Source organism: Somniosus microcephalus, unplaced genomic scaffold, assembly GCF_052327205.1.
Source record: "Somniosus microcephalus isolate GS21.2 unplaced genomic scaffold, FLI_Smic_1.0 unresolved_chr7, whole genome shotgun sequence".
Lineage (NCBI taxonomy): Eukaryota > Metazoa > Chordata > Chondrichthyes > Squaliformes > Somniosidae > Somniosus > Somniosus microcephalus.
This window is the reverse complement of record NW_028225185.1, coordinates 21,150,135-21,176,310: the sequence shown is the minus strand read 5'-3', so window position 1 is coordinate 21,176,310 and position 26,176 is coordinate 21,150,135. Positions and strand designations below refer to the sequence as shown.

At 53.0% G+C, this 26,176-nt stretch overlaps 1 protein-coding gene across 1 annotated transcript in view; it reads left to right on the top strand.

Moving 5' to 3' along the window:
• The window catches only part of LOC147086622 (leucine-rich repeat-containing protein 71-like), a 42,885-nt gene that overhangs the window by 11,883 nt on the left and 4,826 nt on the right, over positions 1–26,176 (top strand). The window contains exon 4 of the mRNA XM_085978286.1: positions 23,761–23,782. Within this exon, the coding sequence (XP_085834412.1) occupies positions 23,761–23,782 (22 nt within the window). The remainder of the gene's footprint in view (positions 1–23,760; positions 23,783–26,176) is intronic.

Genomic DNA, 26,176 nt, shown 5'->3' with positions numbered 1-26,176 from the left:
AGAGTATCGGAGGATGAGGTATTTGTGTGGAGTTGAAGATCCAGGAGATGTGCAGAATTGGTCGCGGGGCAGAAAGAGGATAACGAAGTTGGAGCTCACCATGAACTGGCGGAGAAATGTACTTCGGCCCAGGAAAATAAAACACTAGCCAGAAACCAGACCAGCTGAAACTGAAAAACCAGCAGAACCAGTCGGTGAGTAGATGGGTGGGCTGGAGAGAAAGAGTGAGGTGGATCGGGGGGCTGGAGGAATATGGTGCAGAGGTGGAGTTGAGGGATATAGTGAGAAGGTGGGTAGGTGGTGCTAATAGATATGGTGAGAAAGTGAGGTTGAGGGACAGGGTGAGTAGGTGGGTTTGAGGGTGAGTAGGTGGGTTTGAGGGACAGGGTGAGTAGGTGGGTTTGAGGGTGAGTAGGTGGGTTTGAGGGACAGGGTGAGTAGGTGGGTTTGAGGGACAGGGTGAGTAGGTGGGTTTGAGGGTGAGTAGGTGGGTTTGAGGGTGAGTAGGTGGGTTTGAGGGACAGGGTGAGTAGGTGGGTTTGAGGGTGGGTAGGTGGGTTTGAGGGACAGGGTGAGTAGGTGGGTTTGAGGGACAGGGTGAGTAGGTGGGTTTGAGGGACAGGGTGAGTAGGTGGGTTTGAGGGACAGGGTGAGTAGGTGGGTTTGAGGGTGAGTAGGTGGGTTTGAGGGACAGGGTGAGTCGGTGGGTTTGAGGGACAGGGTGAGTAGGTGGGTTTGAGGGACAGGGTGAGTAGGTGGGTTTGAGGGACAGGGTGAGTAGGTGGGTTTGAGGGACAGGGTGAGTAGGTGGGTTTGAGGGACAGGGTGAGTAGGTGGGTTTGAGGGACAGGGTGAGTAGGTGGGTTTGAGGGACAGGGTGAGTAGGTGGGTTTGAGGGACAGGGTGAGTAGGTGGGTTTGAGGGACAGGGTGAGTAGGTGGGTTTGAGGGACAGGGTGAGTAGGTGGGTTTGAGGGTGAGAAAGTGAGGTTGAGGGACAGGGTGAGTAGGTGGGTTTGAGGGACAGGGTGAGTAGGTGGGTTTGAGGGACAGGGTGAGTAGGTGGGTTTGAGGGACAGGGTGAGTAGGTGGGTTTGAGGGACAGGGTGAGTAGGTGGGTTTGAGGGACAGGGTGAGTAGGTGGGTTTGAGGGACAGGGTGAGTCGGTGGGTTTGAGGGACAGGGTGAGTAGGTGGGTTTGAGGGACAGGGTGAGTAGGTGGGTTTGAGGGACAGGGTGAGTAGGTGGGTTTGAGGGACAGGGTGAGTAGGTGGGTTTGAGGGACAGGGTGAGTAGGTGGGTTTGAGGGACAGGGTGAGTAGGTGGGTTTGAGGGACAGGGTGAGTAGGTGGGTTTGAGGGTGAGAAAGTGAGGTTGAGGGACAGGGTGAGTAGGTGGGTTTGAGGGACAGGGTGAGTAGGTGGGTTTGAGGGACAGGGTGAGTAGGTGGGTTTGAGGGACAGGGTGAGTAGGTGGGTTTGAGGGACAGGGTGAGTAGGTGGGTTTGAGGGACAGGGTGAGTAGGTGGGTTTGAGGGACAGGGTGAGTAGGTGGGTTTGAGGGACAGGGTGAGTAGGTGGGTTTGAGGGTGAGAAAGTGAGGTTGAGGGACAGGGTGAGTAGGTGGGTTTGAGGGACAGGGTGAGTAGGTGGGTTTGAGGGACAGGATGAGTAGGTGGGTTTGAGGGACAGGGTGAGTAGGTGGGTTTGAGGGACAGGGTGAGTAGGTGGGTTTGAGGGACAGGGTGAGTAGGTGGGGTTTGAGGGTGAGTAGGTGGGTTTGAGGGACAGGGTGAGTAGGTGGGTTTGAGGGACAGGGTGAGTCGGTGGGTTTGAGGGACAGGGTGAGTAGGTGGGTTTGAGGGACAGGGTGAGTAGGTGGGGTTTGAGGGTGAGTAGGTGGGTTTGAGGGACAGGGTGAGTCGGTGGGTTTGAGGGACAGGGTGAGTAGGTGGGTTTGAGGGACAGGGTGAGTAGGTGGGTTTGAGGGACAGGGTGAGTAGGTGGGTTTGAGAGACAGGGTGAGTAGGTGGGTTTGAGGGACAGGGTGAGTAGGTGGGTTTGAGGGTGAGTAGGTGGGTTTGAGGGACAGGGTGAGTCGGTGGGTTTGAGGGACAGGGTGAGTAGGTGGGTTTGAGGGACAGGGTGAGTAGGTGGGTTTGAGGGACAGGGTGAGTAGGTGGGTTTGAGGGGCAGTGTGAGTAGGTGGGGGTTGAGGGATAGGGCGGGTGGGACTGCACTTGCCTGGTTCCATTCTTATCCATCTAACCGTAGCCAGAGAATCACCTGTAATGTAAACAGGCCTGTGTAACCTGAGCTTTTCCCCTGTCCATTTGCCTGAGCATCTCACCTTATTCCACCCCTCTCACCTCTCATTTAAAATTCTTGGTCTCTTCCGCCCACCCAAGTACCATGAAAATTTTACTACCGAGATATCTTCACTGCTCTCCTCCCTCGGCCTCTGCACCAAACGACTTCTCATCCTCTGATTTAAACCTCCATCTCCATTCATCATGCTCTCTCTCCTCTGAGTTCACTATCCTCCCATAATCTCTCCCTCCATGTAAACCCCCCAACCCATATTCACGGCCACCCTCTCGACCTTGCCATCCCTCGTGGCCTCGCTACTCCCATCGTGTCAGTCGCAGATAAGGCCATCTCTGACCACTTCCTCGTATCGCTCTCCACCCACATCCCCCTTCCAACACCCTCTACCCTACTTCATTCTGTGTCCGCCCCTGGAAAAAACTCTCTTACAACTGCACTTATGAAATCCCAACTGTCCAGCCTTTGGCCCTCCATTCACAGTGACATTTCTGCAGCTACCGATCTGCTCAACCACACCCTCACCACCAACATTGATGCCCGAGACCTTATTAAAACAATTATTCTTTCTCACCCTGGCCATTCCCCCAGGTACGGCCCTCATCTTCACTCCCTTAAGTCCAAGGGACACACACTTGAACGGATATGGCAGACAACTGGTTTAGCCATTCACTGCTAGATCTGGCTGGACCACATAAAGCAGTATCGGGCCCTGCTCTCGTCTGCCTAAACTGCAGAAGGTGGGTTGTGGTGTTGCACAAAGGTTGGTGCTGGGACCACTGCTGTTCACAATTTACATTAATGACTTTGGAATCAAAAACACAATTTCTAAATTTGCGGATGACACCAAGTTGGGGGGATAGTCAATACTGAGCAGGACTGCAACAAGTTACAGGAGGACATTAATAAACTTGCAGAATGGGCATATAATTGGCAAATGAAGTTCAACACCGATAAATGTGAGGTATTACATTTTGGTAGGAAGAATAGGGAGGTCACTTATCACTTGGAGGGTGCGAGTCGAGGTGGGGTAGAGGAACAAAGGGATCTCGGAGTACAAATACACAAATCACTGAAAGTTGCGACACAGGTTAACAAGGCCATAAAAAGCAAACCAAGCACTAGGGTTTATTTCTAGAGGGATAGAATTGAAAAGTAGGGAAGTTATGCTAAACCTGTATCGAACCTTGGTTAGACCACACTTGGAGCACTGCGTGCAGTTCTGGTCGCCATATTATAAAAAGGATGTAGAGGCACTGGAGAGGGTGCAGAGAAGATTTACAAGGATGATACCAGAAATGCGAGGGTATACATATCAGGAAAGGATGAACAGGCTGGGGCTCTTTTCTTTTGAAAACAGAAGGCTGAGGGGTGACCGAATAGAGGTCTTTAAAATTGTGAAAGGTTTTGATAGAGTGGATAGAGAGAGGGTGTTTCCACTTGTGGGAAGAGCATAACCAGAGGCCATCAATATAAGCTCGTCACCAAGAAATCCAATAGGGAATTCAGGAGAAACTTCTTTACCCAGAGAGTGGTGAGAATGTGGAACTCGCTACCACAGGGAGTGGTTGAGGCGAATAGTATAGATTAATTTAAGGGGAGGCTGGATAAACACATGAGGGAGAAGGGAATAGAGGGTTACGCTGATAGATTTAGATGAGGAAAGACGGGAGGAGGCTCGAGTGGAGCATAAATGCCGGCATGGACTGGTTGGGCCGAATGGCCTGTTTCTGTGCTGTATGTCCTATGTAATCCTATGTATAAATATAAGTTGAGGGATTTGAGGGAGTGGGTGGAGTTGAGGGAGTGGGTGGGGTTGAGGGAGTGGGTGGGGTTGAGGGATAGGGTGGGGTTGAGGGAGTGGGTGGGGTTGAGGGAGTGGGTGGGGTTGAAGGATAGGGTGGGGTTGAGGGATAGGGTGGGGTTGAGGGAGTGGGTGGGGTTGAGGGATAGGGTGGGGTTGAGGGATAGGGTGGGGTTGAGGGAGTGGGTGGGGTTGAGGGATTGGGTGGGGTCGAGGGATAGGGTGGGGTCGAGGGATAGGGTGGGGTCGAGGGAGTGGGTGGGGTCGAGGTAGCGGGTGGGGTTGAGGGAGCGGGTGGGGTTGACGGAGCGGGTGGGGTTGAGGGAGCGGGTGGGGTTGAGGGATCGGGTGGGGTTGAGGGAGTGGGTGGGGTTGAGGGAGTGGGTGGGGTTGAGGGATAGGGTGGGGTTGAAGGATAGGGTGGGGTTGAGGGAGTGGGTGGGGTTGAGGGATAGGGTGGGGTTGAAGGATAGGGTGGGGTTGAGGGAGTGGGTGGGGTTGAGGGAGTGGGTGGGGTTGAGGGAGTGGGTGGGGTTGAGGGAGTGGGTGGGGTTGAGGGTGTGGGTGGGGCTGAGGGAAAGGGCAGGGTTGAGGGAGTGGGTGGGGTTGAGGGATAGGGTGGGTGGGGTTGAGGGAGTGGGTGGGGTTGAGGGAGTGGGTGGGGTTGAGGGAGTGGGTGGGGTTGAGGGAGTGGGTGGGTTTGAGGGATAGGGTGGGGTTGAGGGATAGGGTGGGGTTGAGGGAGTGGGTGGGGTTGAGGGAGTGGGTGGGGTTGAGGGTGTGGGTGGGGCTGAGGGAAAGGGCAGGGTTGAGGGAGTGGGTGGGGTTGAGGGATAGGGTGGGTGGGGTTGAGGGAGTGGGTGGGGTTGAGGGAGTGGGTGGGTTTGAGGGAGTGGGTGGGTTTGAGGGATAGGGTGGGGTTGAGGGATAGGGTGGGGTTGAGGGATAGGGTGGGGTTGAGGGATAGGGTGGGGTTGAGGGATAGGGTGGGGTTGAGGGAGTGGGTGGGGTTGAGGGAGTGGGTGGGGTTGAGGGATAGAGTGGGGTTGAGGGATAGGGTGGGGTTGAGGGAGTAGGTGGGGTTGAGGGAGTGGGTGGGTTTGAGGGATAGGGTGGGGTTGAGGGAGTGGGTGGGGTTGAGGGAGTGGGTGGGGTTGAGGGAGTGGGTGGGGTCGAGGGAGTGGGTGGGGTCGAGGGAGTGGGTGGGGTCGAGGGAGTGGGTGGGGTCGAGGGAGTGGGTGGGGTCGAGGGATAGAGTGGGGTCGAGGGATAGGGTGGGGTCGAGGGATAGGGTGGGGTCGAGGGAGTGGGTGGGGTCGAGGGATAGGGTGGGGTCGAGGGAGTGGGTGGGGTCGAGGGAGTGGGTGGGGTCGAGGGATAGGGTGGGGTCGAAGGATAGGGTGGGGTTGAGGGAGTGGGTGGGGTTGAGGGAGTGGGTGGGGTTGAGGGAGTGGGTGGGGTTGAAGGATAGGGTGGGGTTGAGGGAGTGGGTGGGGTTGAGGGAGTGGGTGGGGTTGAGGGAGTGGGTGGGGTTGAGGGAGTGGGTGGGTGGGGTTGAGGGAGTGGGTGGGGTTGAGGGAGTGGGTGGGGTTGAGGGAGTGGGTGGGGTTGAGGGAGTGGGTGGGTGGGGTTGAGGGAGTGGGTGGGTGGGGTTGAGGGAGTGGGTGGGTGGGGTTGAGGGAAAGGGTGAGTGGGTGGGGTTAGAATCATAGAAATGTACGGCACAGAAGGAGGCCATTCGGCCCATCATGTCTGTGCTGGCTGAAGAGCTATCCAAACTAATCCCACTTTCCAGCTCTTGGTCCGTAGCCCTGTAGGTTACGACACTTCAAGTACATATCCAAGCACTTTTTAAATGTGATGGGGGTTTCTGCCTCTACCACCCTTTCAGGCAGTGAGTTCCAGACCCCCACCACCCTCTGGGCGAAGATATTTCCCCTCAAATCCCCTCTAAACATAACATAAGAAGTAAGAGCAGGAGTAGGCCATGCGGCCCCTCGAGCCTCCTACCAATGACTTTAAATCTATGCCCCCTGGTTATTGACCCCTCTGCTAATGGAAATTGGTCCTTCCTATCCACTCTACCATGGCCCCTCATAATTTTATACACCTCAATAAGGTCTCCCCTCAGTTTGTAATGCATATGCCTTTAAGGGGGGAACTACTTTTTACAGCTCATGTATACTGTAGTACCGGCAGTGACCACACCTGTATATAGCACTGAGTAGTAATCTGTACAGATCAGTTCCACTGTGAGCCACGTTGAGTAAACACCTGTTGTACCGTTTCTCCTGCAGTCTGTGTCTTATTATACACAGACACAACATTGGCGACGAGGCAAGTTCGAACCTACCTGCAACTCTGCATCACCTCCCGGGGATTCGTTCCTGGAGACCAGTAGATTGGAGGTCAAGGCCAGAGACTCGGGCGTCGACCACGGGCAACCGCCCAGTCATCCAGCAGAGACTCGAGAATTGCGGGGGAGGCTGTTGAGAGCCAGGCTTGGCTTTCCAGTCGAGGTGGTCCAGCAAAACGGGCTGGCAACAGGTAGTGCGCAGACCCTTCCCGGACAGCGGCGGGCTAGAGCCCGACCGAGCGGCACAGCAAAGGGCCGAGCAGCGTCGACGGGGGAGAGAGAGAGGGCAGAGCGCACAGGGCGTAGCCGGTGTTCAGGGGCCGAGCAGCGTCGAAGAGAGGGAGAGAGACGCGCAGAAACCCGCGAGGCGCCGCCATTGCCACAAGGACCGCCAAGAGCGGCGTTGGCAGCAGCGCAGGAGAAGCGCGCGAAACCTACAGGGCGCCGCCATTGCCACGAGAGCCGCTGGGAACGGCGTTGGCAGCAGCGGGGGAGGAAGGAAAGCGCGGGAGACTCCATTTTAAGCCATTGGGAGACACCATTTTAAACCACACCCAAAATGCCGAAGAGTGGCAGTATCACCACATTTGACAATGAAGTCGAAGATTGGACTACATATGTCGAACGAATAGAGGTGTACTGCAAGGCAAATGAGGTGTCAGATGACAAGAAAGCGTCGGTATTGTTAAATTTAATGGGTGCAAAGACGTATGGTTTATTACAAAATCTAGTAACCCCAACGAAGCCAATGGAAAAGAGTTTTGAAGACATAGTAACGATACTACAGGAACATTTAAACCCCACACCACTGCTGATAGCAGAAAGATTAAAGTTTCACAAACGGAACCAGCATAAGGATGAAAGCAATGCTGATTATTTAACAGAACTGCGCAAACTATCGAAACACTGCCAGTTTGGAGCGGAACTAGCAGATACCTTAAGGGACAAGTTTGTGTGTGGGCTTCAAAGTGAAGGAACCCAGAAACGGCTTTTATCTGAAAAGGACCTTACGCTGGAAAAGGCTTTCAGCATTGCGGTATCATATGAAGCAGCAGCACGGGGCGCTGCAGAGATACAACAGAGACCGCAAGAATATGGCACAAACGAAATGTCATATGGAACAGAGAAGTGCTATCGCTGCGGCAGAACAACACACGACCAGAATGATTGCTGGTTCAAAGACAAAGTGTGCAGACAGTGTGGAAAAGTAGGACACATAGCACGAGTCTGCAGGTCGGGAAAGAAAACCAGCAATAAGAAACCTACCAAAGGAAAGTACCAGAAGGTACATAAGATGACGGAGAATAGTTCAGACGAACAAAAGAGTGATAACGACTCCGAAAGCAGGGAACTGAGTTGTCTGAAACTACATAATGTGATCACAACGGAGGATCACCGAACCATTTGGGTCACTCTCAAGATAGCAGGAGTCCAGGTAAAGATGGAATTGGACACAGGATCAGCCCTAACAGTCCTAAACCGACGGGACTACGAGCGGCTATTCTCACACATACCCTTGCGAGACACAAAAATTATTTTGAAGATGTACACGGGGCAAAAAGTCTACCCCAAAGGAAAAATAAGGGTGACTGTTATATATAACGGTAAGGAAACACCAAAACTAGACCTGTATGTATTGCAAGATGGAGGACCGCCATTACTGGGACGTGAATGGATCCGGAAAATACAACTGGATTGGCATTCCATACAGGCACTGACTGTGGCTGACAAAAAGGATGACGACATCACACCTGGGCGACTGGCAAAGATCCTAACTGATGCGAAAGAAGTGTTCCAGCAAGGACTCGGAACACTAAAAGGCATGACAGCGACGATTAAAATTGGAAAAAAAGGCAAGCCCAAAATTTTTTAAGGCCAGACCGGTACCTTATGCGATCCGCCCAGCCATCGAAGCAGAGCTGGAGAGTCTGGAACGTTCAGGTGTACTGTCCAAGGTAGACTGGAGCGAGTGGGCTACACCCATCGTCCCTCTGATGAAAAAGTCGTTCAGCAGCACGCCTGGGGAACCAAGGAAGGTTCGCATCTGTGGGGACTTTAAGGTAACAGTGAACCCGGTCCTTCACACCGTACAATATCCACTTCCGCGGATTGAAGATATTTTCGCCTCGCTATCTGGAGGGAAACGCTTCACTAAGATTGATCTGGCCCAGGCGTACCTGCAAATGGAGGTAGAAGAAGCATCAAAAAAATACCTCACAATCAACACCCATAAAGGTCTCTACCAATACAACCGGCTGGTATTCGGGGTAGCATCAGCTCCGGCTATTTGGCAGAGGGCAATGGAACAAGTCCTGCAAGGGATCCCAGGGACCCAGTGTTATTTGGACGACATCCTGGTCACGGGCGAAAATGACAGTGATCACCTTGCCACCCTGGAGCAGGTGCTCACTAGATTGCAGGAATATGGGCTCCGAGCTAACCGCCCCAAATGCGAGTTTTTTAGAAAACAGATCTCGTATTGTGGCCACGTTATCGATGAAGAGGGGTTACATAAGTCCCCAGAGAAGATTGAGGCAGTAGTCAAGGCTCCAGCACCGGAAAATGTGTCACAACTGAGGTCGTTCCTCGGGCTGGTAAACTACTACCATAAGTGATATACCTATCAATTCGTCCAATAAAAAGCGACGAGTTAGGAACGTAACTAAAGGTTTTTATTGACTAAATAACAGAGCCCACCCTCGTGGGTGATCGGGTCCAACAAGGAGGAATACCAGCCAGTCGACTACCTTTATACCTGGGCAGGTAGGTGGAGCCATGGGCGGAGTCGGAGGTGGTCAGCCCAGGTATAACAGCGCGACAAGAGGCGACCTCGTATAGTGATACAACAGTGAGAACAGTGATAACAATACAACAGTGATAACTATAGTGTAACGATAGTGAACGATAAAAGTGGTTTACCACATTCACCCCTTGTTTAGATTTGAGTCCGGCGGGGTGAAGTGTACTACCAGTTCTGGTATGTCAGTCTGTCCGGAGGCCTCGTAAGCCTCTCCGATCGTCGCAGCGGCGGTGCTGCATTATCCGGTGTTAGTGCTGGTGTCTGCGTGGTCGGCGAAGGCTCGTGGGGTTCCGGCATGCCGTCTACCTGGGCTGGAATTGGGGGGGTGGTGGGGGGGGGTAAGGGTGGTGTCTCCGGAGTGCCCGAGGGTGCGAGGTCTCGTAAGGAGACAGTGTCCTCCCGCCCGTCTGGGTAAGCCACGTAGGCGTACTGGGGGTTGGCGTGCAGGAGGTTCACCCTCTCGACCAGGGGGTCTGTTTTATGGGCCCTCACGTGCTTTCGCAGCAAGACGGGCCCCGGAGAGGTCAGCCAGGTTGGTAGAGTGGTTCCCGTAGTCGACTTCCTGGGGAAAACAAACATTCGTTCATGGGGGGTGGCGTTAACGGCAGTGCAAAGTAGTGACCGGATGGAGTGCAGCGCTGTCGGGAGGACTTCCTGCCAGCGGGAGGTTGGGAGGCCCTTAGACTTTAAGGCTAAGAGGACGGCCTTCCATACCGTCGCATTCTCTCTTTCCACCTGGCCGTTCCCTCGGGGGTTGTAGCTGGTGGTCCTACTTGCTGCAATACCTCTCGCTAGTAGGAACTGACGGAGTTCCTCGCTCATGAAGGAGGAGCCCCGGTCGCTATGTATATAGTTCGGGAACCCGAACAAGGCGAAGAGGTCGTTCAGGCACTTGATGACCGTGGTACTGGTCATGTCTGGGCAGGGGAAGGCAAAAGGGAAACGGGAGTACTCATCAACGATGTTGAGGAAGTACACATTGCGGTCAGATGACGGTCGAGGCCCCTTAAAGTCGATGCTCAGGCGCTCGAAGGGGCGGGTGGCCTTGATCAGGCTTGCTCTGTCCGGCCTATAGAAGTGCGGTTTGCACTCGGCGCAGGTCTGGCAGTCCCTGGTCATGGTCCTGACCTCCTCGATGGAGTAGGTCAGGTTGCGGGCCTTAATGAAATGGTAAAGTCTGGTGACCCCGGGGTGGCAGAGGTCGTTGTGGAGGGTCTGAAGTCTATCAATATGCGCGCTGGCGCATGTAATTCGTGAAAGAGCATCAGGGGGTTCGTTCAGCTTACCTGGCCGGTACAAGATATCATAATCGTAGGTGGATAGCTCGATTCTCCACCTCAAGATCTTGTCATTCTTGATTTTGCCCCTCAGCTTGTTATTAAACATGAAAGCAACCGAACGTTGGTCGGTGAGGAGGGTAAATCGTTTGCCTGCCAGGTAATGCCTCCAGCGCCGTACCGCCTCCACAATTGCCTGGGCTTCCTTCTCGACCGACGAGTGTCGGATCTCGGGGCCCTGTAGGGTCCTCGAGAAGAAGGCCACCGGCCTCCCCTCCTGGTTAAGGGTAGCGGCTAGGGCGAAGTCGGATGCATCGCTCTCCACTTGGAAGGGGATGGACTCATCCACTGCGTGCATTGTGGCCTTGGCTATGTCTCCCTTGATGAGGGAGAAGGCCGCGCACGCTTCCTCCGTGAGGGGGAAGGATGTGGACTTCATGAGGGGTCTGGCTTTGTCCGCATAATTGGGCACCCATTGGGCATAGTAGGCGAAGAGCCCCAGGGTTCTCTTAAGTGCCTTAGGGCAGTGGGGGAGGGGTAGCTCCATGAGGGGACGCATTCTTTCGGGGTCGGGGCCGATGAGTCCGTTCTCTACTACACAGCCAAGGATGGCAAGGCGCGAGGTGTTAAACACACATTTCTCCTTATTGTAGGTGAGGTTCAGCCGTTGGGCTGTACGGAGGAATTTCTCCAGATTCACGTCGTGGTCCTGCCGGTCGCGGCCGCAGATGGTGACGTTATCTAGATAGGGGAATGTGGCCTGCAGTCCGTTCTGGTCAACCATCCGGTCCATCTCCCTTTGGAAGACCGAGACCCCGTTGGTGACACCGAAGGGGACCCTAAGGAAGTGGTATAGGCGCCCATTCGCCTCGAAGGCGGTGTACTGGCGGTCCTCGGGGTGGATAGGGAGCTGGTGGTAGGCCGACTTAAGGTCGATGGTCGAGAATACGCGGTATTGTGCAATCTGATTGACCATGTCAGATATGCGGGGAAGGGGGTATGCGTCCAGCTGGGTGTATCTGTTTATGGTCTGGCTGTAGTCGATGACCAGGCGATTTTTATCGCCGGTCTTAACGACCACGACCTGGGCACGCCAGGGGCTGTTGCTCCCCTCGATGATGCCCTCCTTCAGGAGACGCTGCACCTCAGAGCTAATGAAAGCTCTGTCCCCAGCGCTGTACCACCTGCTCTTGGTAGCGACGGGTTTGCAGTCGGGGGTGAGGTTAGCGAACAGGGAAGGTGGCGGCACCTTGAGGGTGGATAGGCTGCAGGTGTTACGCGGTGGGCGGTTTAACATTCGCTGGTTGTCGACTGTGAGAGGGGGGAGGGGTCCACCGTATGCTAGGGTTACACTTTGGAGGTGGGATTGGAAGTCCAGCCCTAGTAGGACGGCAGCGCAGAGCTGGGGGAGGACGAGGAGTTTAAAATTTTTATACTCTGTGCCCTTAACCGACAAGGTCACAGCACAGTAGCCGCTAATGTCCGTGGCGTGGGACCTCGATGCCATCGAGATTCGGTTGCGCGTTGGCAGGACAGGGAGGGAGTAGTGGCTCACCGTGTCTGGGTGGATGAAGCTCTCCGTGCTTCCGCTGTCGAACAGGCAGGTCGTGGCGTGGCCGTTTACTTTGATGTCCATCATCGACTTGGACAGGTGGTGTGGGCGGGCTTGATCCAGAGTGACGGAGGCTAGTGTGTAGGTAAGCGAGTCGTTGTCGTCTGCGGGTGAGGCGGTCGTCAGGTCCGGGGGCTCGGTGGCAGTCGGGCGTGGTGGGTAAAATGGCGTCTCCCACGAGGTAGGACAAAATGGCGGAGAAGATGGCTGCCCCCATAACTCACATGAGGCACTATTGGGGTCGGTTGCCTTGATCAAAGATGGCCGCCCCCATGACTCACGTGTGGGGATGCTGGCCTCAGTTGCCGTGAAAGAAGATGGCCGCTGTTAAGTATGTGTATTGTATTGAACAATTAACACAAAGACTTAAACGTATAACTCAAACAGGTCTTTACTGGTTGGAGGTAGGGACTATACTGAATACAAGATTACTGCACAGTGCTTATATACCGGTGTGTTCACCCCCGGTATTACGTCTACAGCAGCCTGAGAAAGTAGTACATCTCTTAAGGTGGAACAGGCTTAAGCTCTCTTAAGGTGGAACAGGTTACATACACAACACTCCTCCCTTCTTAGCTTTATAGTCATCCCCCCCATTTAACATAACGTAATAACATATATACATATATAACTTCATGTTTAACGTAACATATCACAGATTCAGTCTCTGCGGAAAACAGTTCACAGATTCAATCTCTACGAACAGTTGCAACATACTCTTAGTGGGAACAGTTTACAGGTTCAGTCTCTGTGGGAACAGTTCGTAAATTCAGTCTCTGATCTTAATTCGTTCCAGACAGCATCTTTTCGTAGTGTTCGGCCGGAGGTAGTAGAAGTAACAATATTTTAAACAATTATTATTTTCGGCCTCTTCTTTTTCTTTTCTGCCTTTTTACAACTCTTGTCGTTCCCATCTTCTCGGCGGACAGCTGTAATGCTACCAACTCTCTATGTTCTTTAGACCTTAAGTGCTTCCTCCGGATTTCAGCACTTTGGGAGTTTCCATCACAATTTGGGCATACCACATCCTCGTAGTATTCAATATCACTCAACAGGTCGAGAGGCCCTTCTACTTCTTCCTTACCCAACTGGACGCTATCCGACTGCTGTTCCTTCTCTATCTCTCTTACTTCCCGTAGTAGAGCCACCTTCTTCCGATGTTCCGTAGACTTTTGGTGCTCCTCCATGATTTCTGCACTTTGGGGGTCGAAGTTACAAGCTGGGCAGGACAGGACATCGTAATATTCGGAGTCGTCCGACAGGTCATGGTAATATTCGGTGTCGTCCTGAGCTAGGCCAGCGAGAGGGTCGTCTATTTCCTCCATACCCAGCTGGACGTTAGCCAGCTCTTGTTCCAAATCCAGACATCTTTCCTGAAGAGACTTCTTCATGTGTACCTCTGCATCCAGCTTTTTCTGGGCTTTCAGCAAGTCGTTTACTAGTGACCTCATTTGTGATTTTAATACTTCAACTTCCTTTGGAGATTGATTGCTCGGACTATGCAATCCCTCTACCGGAGCAGCTGTTTCAGCGGTCTGTTGTTCTACATTGACGTGAGTCAGCGTACTTTTGGCATCCAATGGCTGCTCTGTTGCAGCCGTTTCAGTCTGTGTCGTCACATCAGCCATCTCAATGACTTTTGAGAGCTCCGAACCCTTTTCCTTTGAAGATCGCAGCTCGTGTTCAAGTTTTTCCCATTTCAGAGTCTTGTCCCTCAGCATATGAAGGAGTTGGCTGACCGTTAACTCTTCTGACACCAGATTATGGCACGCACCTTCAGAACCTGAATCAGCTTTGATTCGTTCGGCCTCCTCGCGCAGATGGTTGGTGTGCTCCTGCTCCATTTTCTCCATCAGTTGCTTCTGTTGACTTTCCAGATTCTCCCACTCTGTAACAAAGAACTTTTTTATTTCATTCATCTCTTGCTCAAAACGGCGAATCATTTGTTCTAATTGCTGTTGTAGTTTGAAATGGAGTTGAGTTCGAGCCCAGTGTCCCTCAAAAATGTGCATATCAGTAGACTTGACAGACTCAGAATTCTCTGTTAAACTATGTTGTTGTTGCTCAGTGGAATTCTGTGCTGAAACTTTGTCTTTTGCACATGGGTTGGTCTTACCATCATCAGTTCTAGAGTCTGGGCTGATTATCTGCACCGAGTTCTCACTCTTTATGGCTTTTAGCGAATGCCAGTCCATATTTATGTTTCTAAACCACTCCCGGCCTAGTAGTGGTGGACCTCCCTCCGGTAGCACATATAAGTCCATTATTTGACTTCCTTCGCCCTTGTTGGCCACTGCAACCTTTATTGTCCCAATGGGGTACACTCTCTGCCCCGTGTAGGTTGTCAATATAATCTCCGTATCCTGCAGGGGAATATGTTGGAATAACCTTCTGTAATCTTTCTTATTCATGACCGACAATGCCGATCCAGTGTCCAATTCCATTTTTACTTGGACTCCTTCTATCTGAAGAGTAACCCAAATTGTCTGGAGGTCTGCACCCTTACCAACGTTGAGTACCCTTAAGCTAGCCAGTTCAATACTGCTTGCGTCTGAATCGGACTCCTGTTCGGCCACCTTGTGTACCTTTGCGTATTTCCCTTGCGGTGACTTCTTGTTGCTGGTCTTCTTCGCTGACCTGCATACTCTAGCTATATGTCCAAGCCTACCACAAGTTCTACATTCTTGGTTTTTAAACCAACACTGGTTCTGATCATGCGTTGTCTTTCCACAACGATAACATTTAACAGAACTCACACCCAATTTGTGTGCACTGAGCTCCGGTGACCGTAGCTGCATTACTGCCGTGCCTCTCGCTGCGGCTTCGTGTGCTGCTGCCATAGTGACCGCCTTCTCAAGCGTCAGCTCATTCTCCTCGAGCAGTCGCTTTTGTGTATCCTGTTTAAATAAACCACACACAAATTTGTCTCGTAGTGCATCTGTCAGTCCCGTTCCAAACTGACAATATTTCGCTAATTTACGCAATTCCAGCAAATATTCAGCATTGCTTTCATGCTGTAGCTGCCTTCTGTCGTAAAATTTAAATCATTCCGCTAGCATCAGCGGCGTGGGGTTTAGATGATCTTTCAGGACAGTAACAATTTCATCGAACGTCTTATCCGCCGGTTCATCTGGTGATAACAGGTGTTTCAATTGCCCGTATGTCTTCGCACCCATTAAATTTAATAATGTTAGTGCTTTATCAGCCTCACGAATTTTATTGGCCTTACAATAATTTTTAACTCGTTCAACATATATGGCCCAATCTTCGATGTCACTATCAAAGTTGCTAATATTCCCGTGTTTAGGCATTGTAGTACTTTATCAGATTTGCAATTTCTCAGATTTTTTTTTTTTTTACTGCTATCCAAGATGGCGGCTTCCCGCTCTTGCCGTCGTCCTCCGCCCACAAAATGGCGGTTTTCCCGCGCTTGGCGGTCTTCACCCGTCCCCCGACGCCGTCTCCCTTCAGCCCCGAGTGCGGCCCTTATCTCCGCCGCGATCGATGGCCCACGCTTTTCACCGCGGCTCTCGCGCCTTCAGTGTCTGCCGACGCTGCGCCTTTCAGCCCGAGTGCGGCCCTTATCAGGGATTTCGATCGATGGCCCGGCTGCGCCTCGCACTTGAAAGCGGCCCGGCCCTTATCAGTGCTTGCGATCGATGGCCCGGCTGCGCCCCTCACTTCAAAGCGGCCCGGCCCTTATCTGCCGATCGCTATCGCCCTGTACCTCTCTCTTCCCCAGTCCTGTCTTCTACTCCGGTTCACAAGCTGATGGAGGCTTCAGGGTCCTAATGCCTGTCGCTTCCAGTGGGGTGGTGAGTGGTGAGGTTTGAAACCTCTCTTCAACCGCCGTGGAATAACTGCCGCAGGGTAAGAACCTGACTTGTCGCCAGTGTTAAGTATGTGTATTGTATTGAACAATTAACACAAAGACTTAAACGTATAACTCAAACAGGTCTTTACTGGTTGGAGGTAGGGACTATACTGAATACAAGATTACTGCACAGTGCTTATATACCGGTGTGTTCACCCCCGGTATTACGTCTACAGCAGCCTGAGAAAGTAGTACATCTCTTAAGGTGGAACAGGCTTAAGCTCTCTTAAGGTGGAACAGGTTACATACACAACAGCCGCCCCCACAGTTCGCATGAGGCACTGCTGGCCTCTGAAGATCCGCTCCTGCAGGCCTTAGAGAAGTGGCCTTTCTTCCTGCAGGTTGAGCAGGTAGAGTTCCTGGCTGGGCAGCGCGACCTCGGGTGCTTCTCCTGGCCGCAAAAGAAGCAGCCGGCGGCCCGATCGCGGGTGCCCGATGTCGGAGCCGGTACCGGGGGTGGCGGGCCCGGTCGGGTCCGGGACGCCGACGCTGAGGTAGGTCCCGGGGGCGGCGCTGCGAAGGGTATTGCGGTAGGGGTCGGGCCCGAGTCCCAGGGTCGCGAGCAGTACCTGGAAAACGCCTCCTGGTCCTGATGGGCCACCTCTAGGGAGAGAGCGAGGGCTTCAGCTTTGTCCAGGTCGAGGTCTTTAGCTTCAAGCAGTCTTTGCCGTGAGTAGTCGGACCGTAGGCCTTTCACAAAGGCATCGCGGATATTATCTTCCGTATTTTCAACAGCCGTCACCGCTTTAAAGTCACAGTTCCTGCCGAGTGCTCTTAGCGCCCGTAAAAATTCAGCTACAGACTCTTCTGGCTGTTGCGGGCGGGATCTTAGGAGGTGCCTGGTGTACATGTAATTTACCGGGCTCCGGTACTGCTGTTTCAGTAGGTTGATAGCGGCCTCGTATGTAGTCGTGTCCTGGATGAGTGCGTATACTCTCGGGCTCGCTTGGGCATTCAGAAGTCTTAGTTTGGATCTCTGCGGGACGCCGGATTCTTCCAGGTAGGATTCGAAGCAGTCCAGCCAGTGTTTGAAGTTGAGGGCTGAGTTTGCTGCCTGTGGGTTTAGATCCAGGTACGGTGGTTTGAGGGCTTGCAGCCAAGCTGGCTGGTGTAGCCCGGTGTCTGAAGGCTGCTGTGGCTGTGCTTCTGGGAGGGCTTCTGGCTGGTCAGTAGCAAACATCTTTAAAATCTAGTCAATAAAATTGATATACCTATCAATTCGTCCAATAAAAAGCGACGAGTTAGGAACGTAACTAAAGGTTTTTATTGACTAAATAACAGAGCCCACCCTCGTGGGTGATCGGGTCCAACAAGGAGGAATACCAGCCAGTCGACTACCTTTATACCTGGGCAGGTAGGTGGAGCCATGGGCGGAGTCGGAGGTGGTCAGCCCAGGTATAACAGCGCGACAAGAGGCGACCTCGTATCGTGATACAACAGTGAGAACGGTGATAACAATACAACAGTGATAGCTATAGTGTAACGATAGTGAACGATAAAAGTGGTTTACCACAATAAGTTCTTGCCAAATTTGTCTACAATACTACACCCACTGAACACCCTACTGCAAACTGGGGTGCCATGGAAGTGGAGTGATGAATGTAGACGAGCTTTCCAGAAGAGCAAAACACTAATCACATCGAAAGAGGTGATTACAACCCGGCATTACCAATTCGGTTGGCATGTGATGCGTTTCCCTACGGCATCGGAGCGGTGCTGTCGCACAAATTCTCGGACGGCTCAGAGAGGCCAATAGCCTTTGCGTCACGATCACTAACCTCAGCCGAGCATAACTACGCCCAGATTGACAGGGAGGCCCTCAGCCTAGTGTGGGGAGTGAAAAAGTTCAATCACTATCTGCACGGGCAGAAATTCACCTTGCTGACTGATCACCAGCCTCTTGTCTCCATTTTTAATCCGAAGAAGGGCGTTCCGGTGATGACTGCGCAACGACTACAAAGATGGTCACTTTTTCTAGGGGCGCACCACTATGAGATTGAATATAAGGGCACGAAACAGCATGGAAATGCTGATGGGCTATCACGCCTGCCACTGCCTACTGCGGAGGAAGCACCAGCAGTGGATCCTGTCGAAATATTCCATTCGACTATAGTTGAATACCTACCGGTAACTAACGCTTGTATCGAAAAGGAAACCCGAAATGACCCGACACTGTCTCGGATATATGATTTGACGGTGAAGGGATGGCCAGCACATGGCGACTCACTGTTGCCAGCATTGTCGACAAGGAGAGAACAGCTGTCAGTGTGCCGGGGGACCTTGATGTGTGGATCCCGAGTGGTAATTCCACCCAAGTTAAGGGATAGAGTGCTCAATGAGCTTTATGAGGGTCTTCTGGGAGGGGTAAAAATGAAAAGCCTAGCCAGGGCTTATGTGTGGTGGCCGGGAATCGATAAACAAATCGAGGACCTGACCAAGAGTTGCTCAGGATGCCAGAGAGTCCAAAATGCACCACCACAGGCCCCTCTACACCCATGGGAGTGGCCCTCATCTCCATGGCAACGGGTGCATATTGATTTTGCTGGTCCATTCATGGACTCAATGTTTTTAATAGCCGTGAATGTGCACTCGAAATGGCCTGAGGTCATCAAAATGTCCTCCACCACCACGGAGAAAACTATTGCAGTCCTACGGACCATTTTTGCCAGGAATGGCTTGCCAGAACAGATTTGCTCCGACAACAGACCACAGTTTGTGTCCGAAGAGTTCCGGAGGTTCTTGAAAAAGAATGGGGTAAGGCATTACACATCCGCCCCGTATCATCCAGCCACAAATGGATTGGCTGAGAGGTTCGTACAAACCTTTAAGAAGGCAATAAAGGCTATGTACAATGACAACATTCCGCTGCAGCACAAGGTAGACAATTTCCTGTTCGCCTACCGGAATGCGACACATGCAGTCACCAACCAGGCCCCAGCCATGATGTTCTTTAACCGAAGGTTAAGATCTCGCCTGGATTTGCTCAGACCAAACGTGCGAAGAGATGTTGAGAGTAAGCAATTCCAGCACATCCATGAGAAGCCAACAAGGAGCTTCAATGTAGGGCAACCAGTCTTAACCCGCGACTACCGAACAGAAAAATGGCAGCCAGGAATGATATGCACGTGGCAGGGCCCACTAATGTACACAGTGGACGTTGGGGAGAGCATCGTGAGACGCCATGCTGACCAGATCCTAGAGTCACAGGAACAAGTCAACCCCATGCCTCGCCCATACGTACCTGGTGATGAACCCGACGTACAGGTCGCATCTACCCCAGAAACAGTAGCATCGGAAGCTGATGAACCAACCGACGACAGGGGGCCAGAATCGCCTCTGCACCAAGAGCAAGACACTTGGGAAAGCCGCTATCCAGAAAGGATCAGGAAGCCTCCCCAAAGACTGAATATATAAATAGACTATTTTCAGCTAATGTTGCATGTTAAAAGTGTTAATTGTAATTAGTTTGATATTTAATTGTTAAATGAGTGTTATGGTACTGTTAATCTAAAAGGGGAGGAATTGTAATGTATGTACCTTTAAGGGGGGAACTACTTTTTACAGCTCATGTATACTGTAGTACCGGCAGTGACCACACCTGTGTATAGCACTGAGTAGTAATCTGTACAGTCAGTTCCACTGTGAGCCACGTTGAGTGAACACCTGTTGTACCGTTTCTCCTGCAGTCTGTGTCTTATTATACACGGACACAACAAACCTCCTCTGTACAAAGAACCCAGCCTGTACAATCTTTCCTCGTAGCTAAAATTCTGCAGTCCAGACAACATCCTCGTAAATCTGATAGCAAAATACTGCGGATGCTGGAAATCCGAAATAACAACAGAAAACGCTGGAAAAACTCGGAGTTTTTCCAACGTTTTCTGTTCCTGGTAAATCTCCTCTGTACCCTCTCTGGTGCAATCACATCTTTCCTGTAATGCGGTGACCAAAACTGTCGGCAGTACTCTAGCTGTGGCCTAACTAGTGTTTTGTACAGTTCAAGCATAACCTCCCTGCTCTTGTATTCTATACCACGGCTAATAAAGGCAAGTATCCCGTACGCCTTCTTAACCGCCTTATCTACCTGGCCTGCTACCTTCAGGGATCTGTGGACATGCACTCCAAGGTCCCTTTGTTCCTCTGCACTACTCAGTGTCCTACCATTTAATGGGCCAGAAATTCCAGGCCAGAAGCGTGAGTATGGTCGGCTTACTCACGCTTCTGGCCGTTGGAAATGCCGGCGTTCAGCATGAACAGCGCATGCGGGGAACGCCGGCATTTCCAGACCTCGAGCGCGTGCGACTGCACAGGCAGCGCTTGCGCAGTGAACTTCGTAGATTTCATTCATGAAATCCGTGAGGTTAAGTCCTTAGAAGTTACACTGAAAAAAAGCAAGTGTAAAGTGGTTCATTGGCTGCGGAGGAAGATATATTTTATCGTGGAGCTTTTGAAATGCAATATTTTTGTTTGGGAAAGGGAGGGAAGTTATTTTAAGAAATTTTAAGTAAGTTTTAAAGTAAAAAATTTTTTTTTTTTTTTTAAAGGGTTTTCAGAACGGTTGGTAGAAGGAGCAATTGTGGCTGTGTGAATGGAATGTGAGAATGAGTTATGTATGTATGTCCACATATATTCCTTTACGTATATGTATGTATGTTTTATATTCCTTCACTATGAATGTATGTTTTTAATTATGATTTTCCAATAAGTTACTTTCTCTGAAAGTCATAATTAAATAATACATTCATACACATAAGTAAAGGAATATATACATAACACGCAAAGGAATATATACAGACATACATACTTTCAGAAGCTCCACGATAAGAAATATCTTCCTCCGCAGCCTCTGGAGCAACTGTACCCATGCTTTTTTCATGTGTAAGTTGTAATGACTGGACCTCACTGAAAGCATTAATGAAAGCGGCGAATTATACTGCGCACGCGCTGCATGTGCAGTCGCACGCGTTCTGCCTCTGAACCCCTTCGTTCAGAGGACAGGAAATGCCGGTTTTCCCCACATGCACTGTGCATGCTGAAAACCGGCATTTCATCCGGCCAGATGCGTAAGTACCCCGACCGTACTCGCGCATTTGGAAGGGAATTACTGGGCCAACATTTTACATGTCAATAAAATAAAAAATTTAACACTTGCACGACTTGCCCCCTCGCATCTGCGACTGAGGGTCCAAGAAGGTGCATTGCGCAAGAGGTCATCATCGGACGTATCCTCACACTGTTCCCTTTGGGGAACTGTATGAAGTGGTGGAAGGATTTATGGCCGTGATTAACGCTCATTCCGTGACCGTAACCATCTTTGAACCAGCCATTAGGGTGGTTAGTCCTATGGCGGGAGGGTTTTACGGGTTCCCACAACCCATCTGAGGTGGGGGGGGCCACCAACACCCACGGACGCAAGTATCCTGCTGGATGTCCACCCAGAATTTAAAGTTGGAGCTCCGACTCCACTTGCCGGGACTGTCTGGAGTGGGGTTCAAAACCCTACTCCTTCTGGCCCAGCGGAGGGGATGCTTACTGCTACACAAAAGGCCCACTCCGCACAAAAGGTGACACCCATACGTTTCCTGCGCCTTTTCCCTCCCCGTGACTGGAGCCCTATGCTGCCATTTCACGTTGCTAATCGGATTGGGCCTTTGTCATAGCGGTAGGATCCCCGCCGCTGGGCCAGATCAGGGTAGGGTTTCGAACCCCGCTCCAGACAGTCCCGGCAAGTGGAGTCGGAGCTCCGGCTCTAAATTCTGGGTTGACATCCAGTGGGATATTTGTGTCCGTGGGTGTGGGTGGCCCCCCCTCCTTGTATAGCTTGTGGGAGCCCGTAAAACCCTCCCGCCATAGGACTAACCGCCCTAATGGCTGGTTCAAAGATGGTTACGGTCACGGAATGAGCGTTAATCACGGCCATAAATCCTTCCACCACTTCATACAGTTCCCCAAAGGGAACAGTGTGAAGACACGTATGACGACGACATTGCTAAATAAATAAATGGAATTTAAAAAATTCTTTTAGGGCTTTTAAAAGTATTTAAATTGCTTTAATTCTCTTTAAAACTACTTCAGATTACTCAAAATAATGTAAACATTTTAAAATTTTTATAAAAGTTACCAAAATCTTGAAAAAACTTCCAAAAACCTATTTAAACTGCTGCTTTGCATGTAAAAATGGTTAGCAGCTTGACAGAAACATTGGGGGCGTGTCCAGTGAAACTGAGACCTCAAGGGGCGTGTCTCACTTGCACTGCACGCTCCTGGGTCCGCGCTGGCTGCACTCCTGGGCGGCGTGACGTCATACGCTGCCCAGGATTCTTGTTTCAGTTTCTGGAAACACCAATTCCAGGCGTCCCTGGAGCTGATCGGCAGGAGCGCGGGGTAAGTGCAAATACGGGGCTTGCACGCGCTGCAAGCCCCGTTCTGGAATTTCTGGCCCAATGTGTATTCCCTTTCCTTGTTAGCCCTCCCCAAATGCATTACCTCACACTTCTCCGGATTGAATTCCATTTGCCATTGTTCTGCCCACCTGACAGTCCATTGATATCTTCCTGCAGTCTACAGCTTTCTTCTTCATTATCAACCACACAGCTGATTTTAGTATCATCTGCAAACTTCTTAATCATACCCCTTATATTCAAGTCTAGATCATTGATATATACCACAAAAAGCAGAGGACCCAGTACTGAGCCCTGCGGAACCCCACTGGAAACAACCTTCCAGTCACAAAAACACCCAGCAACCATTACCCTCTGCTTCCTGCCTCTGAGCCAATTTTGGATCCAACTTGCCGCTTTGCCTTGGATCCCATGGGCTTTCACTTTCGTGCCATGTGGGACCTTATCAAAAGCCTTGCTAAAATCCATATAGACTACATCAAACGCACTACCCTCATCGACCCTCCTTTTTACCTCCTCAAAAAATTCAGTCAAGTTAGTCAGGCACGACCTTCCCTTAACAAATCCGTGCTGACTGTCCTTGATTAATCCGTGTCTTTCTAAATAAAGATGTATCCTGTCCCTAAGAACTTTTTCCAATAATTTTCTCACCACCGAGGTTCGGCTGACTGGCCTGTAATTACTCGGTCTATCCCTTTCTACCTTTATAAACAAAGGTACAATGTTAGCAGTCCTGCAGTCCTCTGGCACCACACCTGTAGCCAGATAGGATTGGAAAATGATGGTCAGAGCCTCTGATAATTCCTCTCTTGCTTCTCTTAACAGCCTAGGATACATTTCATCCAGGCCTGGGGATTTATCCACTTTCAAAGCTGCTAAGCCCCTTAATACTTCCTCTCTCATGTTTATTTCATCTAATATTTCACCCTCCTCCCGGATTGCAATTTCTGCATTGCCCCTCTCCTTTGTGAAAACAGAGGTGTCCAGGACTCCCCACATGGCACAGGATGTGCACTCCATGGGACTGAGCTGTCCCGCCATGCCTCCAGTTATTAGATTCATTGACTAAAGTTTTTAGTACACCCCTCTGCCCTTGGTTAAAGACTAAAAGACAACAGACAAAAAAACGTGATAGCGGACCCGAATCGGAATAGCAAAGAAAAACGATGTGACCTTTACCAGCCAATCAGTTACCAGCTATCCTGTGACGTCACTCCTTGTGTTTTTTGTTCCCCCCTCGCCGCTGCCACTGTCGGTGAGTCTGGGCCTCGCTCGCTCTCCCGCTCCTTACACTCCTCGCTGTCCTCACTCAGGCTACACCCAAGGCCGCTGCTGGTGAGTCAGGGTGGGTGGGGTTGAGGGACGGGTGGGTGGGCGGGACTGAGGGATGGGGAGGGGGGATGGGATTGAGGGAGGGGGGATGGGGTGGGCAGGTGGGATTGAGGGATAGGGTGGGGGGATGGGGTGGGAGGGTGGGATTGAGGGATAGGGTGGGGGGATGGGGTGGTGGGGGGGGATGGGGTGGTGGGGTGGGCGGGTGGGATTGAGGGATGGGGTGGGGGGATGGGGTGGGCGGGTGGGATTGAGGATAGGGTAGGGGGGGGTGGGGTGGGCGGGTGGGATTGAGGATAGGGTGGGGGATGGGTGGGAGGGTGGGGTGGGCGGGTGGGATTGAGGGATGGGGTGGGGGGATGGGGTGGGATTGAGGGATGGGGTGGGAGGGTGGGGTGGGCGGGTGGGATTGAGGGATAGGGTGGGGAGATGGGGTGGGCGGGTGGGATTGAGGGATAGGGTGGGGAGATGGGGTGGGCGGTGGGATTGAGGGATAGGGTGGGGGGATGGGGTGGGAGGGTGGGGTGGGCGGGTGGGATTGAGGGATGGGGTGGGGGGATGGGGTGGGGGGATGGGGTGGGCGGGTGGGATTGAGGGATGGGGTGAAGGGATGGGGTGGGGGGATGGGGTGGGCGGGTGGGATTGAGGGATGGGGTGGGGGGATGGGGTGGGCGGGTGGGATTGAGGGATGGGGTGGGAGGGTGGGGTGGGCGGGTGGGATTGAGGGATGGGGTGGGGGGATGGGGTGGGCGGGTGGGATTGAGGGATGGGGTGGGGGGATGGGGTGGGCGGGTGGGATTGAGGGGTGGGGTGGGCGGGTGGGATTGAGGGATGGGGTGGGGGGATGGGGTGGGCGGGTGGGATTGAGGGATGGGGTGGGGGGATGGGGTGGGCGGGTGGGATTGAGGGGTGGGGTGGGCGGGTGGGATTGAGGGATGGGGTGGGGGGATGGGGTGGGCGGGTGGGATTGAGGGATGGGGTGGGGGGATGGGGTGGGGTGGGCGGGTGGGATTATGGGGTGGGGGGATGGGGTGGGCGGGTGGGATTGAGGGATGGGGTGGGGGGATGGGGTGGGCGGGTGGGATTGAGGGATGGGGTGGGGGGATGGGATTGAGGGATGGGGTGGGGGGATGGGGTGGGCGGGTGGGATTGAGGGATGGGGTGGGAGGGTGGGGTGGGCGGGTGGGATTGAGGGATGGGGTGGGGGGATGGGGTGGGCGGGTGGGATTGAGGGATGGGGTGGGGGGATGGGGTGGGCGGGTGGGATTGAGGGATGGGGTGGGGGGATGGGGTGGGCGGGTGGGATTGAGGGATGGGGTGGGGGGATGGGGTGGGCGGGTGGGATTGAGGGATGGGGTGGGGGATGGGGTGGGCGGGTGGGATTGAGGGATGGGGTGGGGGGATGGGGTGGGAGGGTGGGGTGGGCGGGTGGGATTGAGGGATGGGGTGGGCGGGTGGGATTGAGGGATGGGGTGGGGGGATGGGGTGGGAGGGTGGGATTGAGGGATGGGGTGGGGGGATGGGGTGGGCGGGTGGGATTGAGGGATGGGGTGGGAGGGTGGGGTGGGCGGGTGGGATTGAGGGATGGGGTGGGGGGATGGGGTGGGCGGGTGGGATTGAGGGATGGGGTGGGGGGATGGGGTGGGCGGGTGGGATTGAGGGATGGGGTGGGGGGATGGGGTGGGCGGGTGGGATTGAGGGATGGGGTGGGGGGATGGGGTGGGCGGGTGGGATTGAGGGATGGGGTGGGGGGATGGGGTGGGAGGGTGGGATTGAGCGATGGGGTGGGAGGGTGGGATTGAGGGTGGGATTGAGCGATGGGGTGGGGGGATGGGGTGGGCGGGTGGGATTGAGGGATGGGGTGGGGGGATGGGGTGGGCGGGTGGGATTGAGGGATGGGGTGGGGGGATGGGGTGGGAGGGTGGGGTGGGCGGGTGGGATTGAGGGATGGGGTGGGGGGGATGGGGTGGGCGGGTGGGATTGAGGGATGGGGTGGGGGGATGGGGTGGGAGGGTGGGATTGAGCGATGGGGTGGGGGGATGGGGTGGGAGGGTGGGATTGAGGGATGGGGTGGGAGGGTGGGATTGAGCGATGGGGTGGGGGGATGGGGTGGGAGGGTGGGATTGAGGGATGGGGTGGGGGGATGGGGTGGGCGGGTGGGATTGAGGGATGGGGTGGGGGGATGGGGTGGGCGGGTGGGATTGAGCGATGGGGTGGGGGGATGGGGTGGGATTGAGGGATGGGGTGGGCGGGTGGGATTGAGGGATGGGGTGGGCGGGTGGGATTGAGGGATGGGGTGGGGGGTGGGGTGGAGGTGAGCCGTAGGGTGGGGTAGATTACCACAGATGTCTCGGTTCGTTGTGCAGGGGATCAAGTCCTGTCTCTGAACCTGTTGAG